The following is a 6,000-nucleotide window of genomic DNA, read 5'->3' as shown; positions in this document are numbered from 1 at the left end:
GAGAATGAGAACCAGAGGTGAGCAATATCGCGGGAATGGGAACCAAAGGCAAGCAATATCGCGAGGTTTGAGTGCCATCTTTAAAAAAAAGGCTGAGCGGTGGTGGTGCATGTCTTTAATCCCAGCACTCGGGAAGCACAGCCAGGCTGATCTACAGAGTGAGTTCCAGGACAGGCCAAAACTACACAGAGATACGCTGTGTTAAAAGAAAACAAAAACAAAAAAAGGAACCGGCCCAGTGTCTATCAAAATAATAATAATATAAATGAAATAAATGGAGTAGAGGCTGGAAAATTAGCTCAATGTTTGTTTAGCTTTCGTGAGCCCTAGGTAAAGTTGCAAAAACGACAGAAGCAGATGTTATTTATTTTTATTTATTTATTTATTTTGGTTTTTCAAGACGGGGTTTCTCTGTGTAGCTTTGTGCCTTTCCTGGAACTCAACGAACTCACAGAGATCCACCTGCCTCTGCCTCCCGAGTGCTGGGATTAAAGGCATGCACCACCACTGCCTGGCCAGATGTTATTAAATATTAATAAATACGTGAAAGAGTTAAAGCCTCCTTCCAAAACTCACATACCATTAGAAATAAGAGGATAAGCTAGGCTGTGGTAGTGCTCACCTTTAGTCCCAGCACTCGGGAGGCAGAGGCAGGCAGATCTCTGAGTAGGAGGCCAGCCTGGGCTACAGAGCGAGTTCCAAGACAACCAGGGCTGTTACACAGAGAAACTCTGTCTCAAAACAGCAAAAGAAAAAAAAAACAAAGAAGGAAGGAAGAAAGAAAGAGGATAATGGGAAATTGAGTGGGATGAGGAGAAAAAGAATGAGGAAATACAGCAATGGGTGAGGGAAGTGGGCAAAGTATGAAGTGTACAAGGTATACATATGAAGAATTTTACAGCAGTTCCCATGACTTAGTAAAATGAGTACAGACAGAAAAAGCATCAGTTTAAACTGTGTGAGCAGGATACTAGCTGAAACCTAGCGCACAGCATAGAGATATTTAAAATGCTGCTGAATTGGGAGCTGGTAAAGTGAGAGCCCTCTGCTCCTCTCAAAAGCCTTCTCTGAGAAGGAACAGCCTTGGTCTTGCATAGGCCCACTTTAGCCTTGGTATCCAGTACCCAACATCAGTGAAGATATACGAAGATGAGGGAGTCACTTCCAAAAATAATGGGGCCTCTGAAAGTCCAGGCGCTATAGTGTGACCTGGACATGTAATCCTGACTAGGCACAGTCAGTGTTCCCAGGGCATTTTAGTGCTGTGAGTTTCAACATCTTCCTCACATATGTGTGTTTTCTGTTAGTGTGCATCCTGCCTGTTTGCCTTTTTATATCTTTTAAGACAAGTTTTCTGTATACAGCTCTGTCTTCCCTAGAACTCACAATGTAGACCAGGATGGCTTTTAACTTACAGAAATCCTCCTGCTTACACTTCCTGAGTGCTGTGATTAGTTTTAATTTTGACTCTTATTTCATTGATATGGACTGTATTTTTTTTTTTTATTTTGGGGGGAGGATTTCTTTTTTTTTAAGATTTATTTATTTATTAACATACAGTGTTCTGTCTACATGCCAGAAGAGGGCACCAGATCTCATTACAGATGATTGTGAGCCACCATGTGGTTGCTTGGGATTGAACTCATGACCCCTGGAAGAACAGCCAGTGCTCTTAACCTCTGAGCCACCTCTCCAGCCCAATATAAGCACTGTATTATATCATTTCCCCTTCCTTCTCCTCTGTCTGACCCCTCCCATATCTCCCCTGTACCCTCTCAAATTCGTGGCCTATTTTCTCAATTATTGTTACATATGTAACAATATATAAATGCATACATATATTTTTATATATTCTTATGTGTAACTATAATAATATAAAGTAATAGATAATATAAATGCATATATGTATTATATGAATGTGTAAATATAACCTGTTGAGTCCGTCTAGTGTTGCTTACATGTGTATGTTTTTAGGACTGACCACTTGGTAGCAGAAAACCAATTAGAGTGACTATGCCTGTGGAAACTGATTGTCCCTCTCTTAACAGCCATTGTCTATAGTGCTTCATCTAGGGGTAGAGCCTCATGAGATTTTTGCCATCCATGTTATCATGTGAATTGGTGTCGCCATTCAAGTTCAAGTCTTCTTTAGGCTTTCTTCCTCCTGGATTCTGTGAAACAGTACAGTAGCATAGTACTAGATGTGAGTAGAATTGTGAGTGTTCAAACACCAGAGAGAGGGAGCCATATTTTACCTCAGCAGTGTATGTAAGGCGACCAGCAGGTGAGGAATACAGTGAGTTCTTAGAACACTGATGTCATTATAATCTGCGACAAGGAAGGGGGAGGAAGTGGTGAAAGCCAGAGTGTTCTCAGCATGCTCAAAATGCTCATAGTACATTGTTTTCCTGATTCAGGTATATCAGTTACCTCTTCTACTACCACGACTCCTGCTGTGCCTGACACTAGCCGCCATGCCCAGGGGACAGAAGAGTAAGGCTCGTGCCCGTGAGAAACGTCGCCAGGGGCTCAAGGATACTCAAGCAAAGGCAGCAGAGGGAGGAGAGTCACGTGCCTGCGCTGATCAAGCTTCAGGAGATGCTAAGGCAAGCACTCCTCCTGCCGACTTCCCACAGCACTCTCAGAGCTCAGCCCCCAGCAAAGGAATGGGCCCCAGAGGGTCTGCTAAAGGTGACCAGGGCCAAGGAGATGGAAAGCAGAGTTCCTCTGGGGCTTTACTCTCCACTGGAAGCGTACAGATGGATCTTCTGACAAGGAAGACAGGCGTGTTGATGGAGTACATGCTCTGCAAATACAGAGTGCAGCAGCCCATGAGGAGGGGAGAGATGCTCAAAGTCATCAACAAAAGGTGCAAGGAGCACCTCCCTGAGATCCTTAAGAAAGCCACATATCGATTGGATGTGGTGTTTGGCCTTGAGTTGAAAGAAATCCAGCCCAATGGTCAATCCTACATGCTTATCAGCAAGCTTGATTTCCAGGATGATGGAAGTCGGAGCAGTGAGCTGTCTATTCCTACTAGGGGCATTCTGATCCCTCTTCTTAGTGTGATCTACTTAAATAACTACTGTGCTTCAGAGGAGGATGTCTGGCACTTCCTGCATGTATTAGGAGTCTATGATGAGATCTTACACCTCATCTTTGGGGATATCAAGAAGCTCATCACTGAAGAGCTAGTTCGCAAAGAGTACCTAGAATACCGTCAGGTTCCTAACAGTGAGCCTCCATCCTATGAGTTCCTGTGGGGCCCGAGAGCCTATGCTGAAACAAGCGAAACAAAGGTGATGGACTTTTTAGCTAAGGTCAGTGAAAGCATGCCTGGGGTTTACTTATCTCGTTATGAGCAGGCTTTGGTCGAAGAGGAAGAGAAAGCCGAAGCCAAAGCCAAAGCCGAAGCTGCAGCCAAGCCTGGCACTAAGGGCAAGGCCAAGGGACATACTAAGATCAAGTTAAGCCATCCTACTCACAAGTGAGATATAGGTAGCCTCTGCTATATGGTTGAAAAGGTCTGTGTATCTTTTTGCAAATATGTTGTTGATAAAGTTTTGGGGGTGGCTTAGCAAATCGTTATCTTGGAGTTAGAATGTGTACAGATCAATTCTGTAGATGGTTCCTTCACTGTTGTTTACAAAGTTGAGTGCTCAAAATATTTGGAATGATTTGAAATGCAGTTCACAATTTGAAATGTTCTAAGTATTTGGTGATATTTAGTAAGATACTATGGAATCAGATTAAGAAAATACTATGAAATATGAAAGAAAAATATTCAAAGAGTGTTAGGCTTTCAATAAATGTTTTCTTTTAGTCCTTGTCTTTTTTTCAGTGATGTCAGAGATGTATATTGGCTTTTGCTTCTGGTATTAAAATACATATGAGAAATGAAATCACAGAGAAACAGATCTCTTTTAAAAGGTTCATGCTTTTACCCAAACATATACTGAGTATCTATCTACTCTTGCAAAATCGTTACCCTCTGTACTGGAAATGTTTAGTAAAAGAAGCAGCGGGTCTATAATATGCAATGATACATTCTCTGAGAAGCTCACATTATTGGAGAGACTAGAACAAGATCTCTACTTCCTAAAGAAGTAAGAAATGGGAGGTTGGGGACTTAGCTCAGTGCGCAAGACCCTGGGTTCGAACCTCAGCTCTAAAAAAAAAAAAAAAAAGAAAAAGGAAATGGGGTGATGTTTTGATCAACAAAAAGTATTTTTCTGTATTCATTGCTAGTTATCTTCAGGGGAAAATATCTTGTTTTTGCTTCTTTTTTTTTTTTTCATGACCTGGCATACAGCACTTTTTGTAGAATCTTTTAGGCAAGACATTAAGAAAAAATATGGACAAAATTGAATTAGATTAAAATGCTCATATTATTTTGTTTTCTTGTTTGTTTGGTTGGTTGGTTTGATTTGGTTTGGTTTGGTTTTTTGAGACAGGGTTTCACTGTTTAGCTTTACACCTTTCCTGGAACTCGCTTGGTAGCCCAGGCTGGCCTGGAACTCACAGAGTTCCACCTGCCTCTGCCTCCCGAGTGCTGGGATTAAAGATGTGCACCACTGCTGCCCTGCCTGTCTTGTAAAATGCTCATATTATTAATTGACACTTTTTGATAATTCAGTACAAGAGAGATTCAAGCACAGATCTGTTGTATTATACACATGTATCACTATTATACAAGAAGGAACTTGTCAAAATCACTTCTCCTTGGAGAGCAAGAATATTAGGAATCTAAATGTTCCCATGTTTACATGGCTAGTAAGTGAAAAAGTTTAGGTTAGACATGTGATTTAGAGACCACACTACTCCAATCGCTCATGTTGTGTCTTAATTGCTCACACTGCCTCCAGCTCTAGGAGACCTGTGCCCTCTTCTGGCCTCTGCAAGCACCTACACACATATACCCACACAAATCCCAAAGGCTATCAGAGCCCAGGAGCAGCTTTCTTGTGTCAGGTGAGAAAGGAGTGCTGGACTCTGATAGGAAAAAGCTGATAAACCTGAATGGGGATCATGTAAGACCCAAGTAGAACAAAAATGCTCAGGAAAGTAGCATTCTGAAGCTAAAGGGAAACATAAAAGGAAGGTCATCTAAGAAAGCCTCATCTCTATCTCTGGGAGGCCATGAGAACTGTTAGGTTGAGCTTACTCTTTTATGTAGTAGGAAGTTATGTAGTAGGAAGTTTTTAATCAGTCATAGGATCTTCTTAGATGGATAGGTGTGGCCTTAATTAAACAGAAAGTGTGTGTGTGTGTGTGTGTGTGTGTGTGTGTGTGTGTGTGAGAGAGAGAGAGAGAGAGAGAGAGAGAGAGAGAGAGAGAGAGAGAGAGAGAAGGGGGGGACTACCTACCAAGTGTCAACATGATTCCAAGTTTGAATGACTGGAATAACACAGAAAGAATGCTGAGAGACATGGGTATGGTAACCATGAATCATGTTCACTTCCATCTGGGACATCGAAAGGCCTTAAAGAACAACAGAAAATGTTGTCTGTCTCATGTCAACAGATGCTAGGTTTCTAGCTTGTACCAAGAACCTGATAGCTCCCTACACACATACTTCTTTGACTGTTACTAACCTTGGGAGCTCTTGGGTAGTCGAGGACAGCAAGGCAAATTTCACTTCTACCTAGAGAGTGTCTGAAATTTGAGGCTGTTGAAATGAGACCAAAGGTTTCAAATCAAGTCTGGGTATAGCAGAATATCATTAGAAATCATTTCATTGTTTACTTTTCCAGTTGGTTTGGTTCGAACGAGGTCCCTGGGCTGTCCAGATTCCTATTTCCTGGCCATCTAGGCAGACTAGGGCATGGGCTCCCTATCATAGTGTGGACCTCAATTTAAAGCAAACATTAGCCAGCCACCATTGTCCCAACACGTCTTACAGGCACGACAGAGGGTGGAGGGTTTTGTGGCTGGGTTGATATCCAGGTTTCTCTTGCTGTAGCCTGCAGAGTACCTTCTCATGTAACTGACATGTCCAGT

The 6,000-nt window shown here is 42.1% G+C and overlaps 1 protein-coding gene across 1 annotated transcript; it reads left to right on the top strand.

Annotated features, from left to right (window-relative positions):
- The first annotated feature begins 2,474 nt into the window (after window positions 1-2,474).
- Window positions 2,475-3,491, top strand: LOC118574683 (melanoma-associated antigen B4-like). The gene has a single exon (XM_036175606.1). It carries the CDS (start codon window positions 2,475-2,477, stop codon window positions 3,489-3,491), a length of 1,017 nt encoding a protein of 338 aa, XP_036031499.1.
- Window positions 3,492-6,000: the final 2,509 nt, after the last annotated feature.

Source organism: Onychomys torridus, chromosome X, assembly GCF_903995425.1.
Source record: "Onychomys torridus chromosome X, mOncTor1.1, whole genome shotgun sequence".
Lineage (NCBI taxonomy): Eukaryota > Metazoa > Chordata > Mammalia > Rodentia > Cricetidae > Onychomys > Onychomys torridus.
This window is presented reverse-complemented; position numbering and strand designations above follow the sequence as displayed.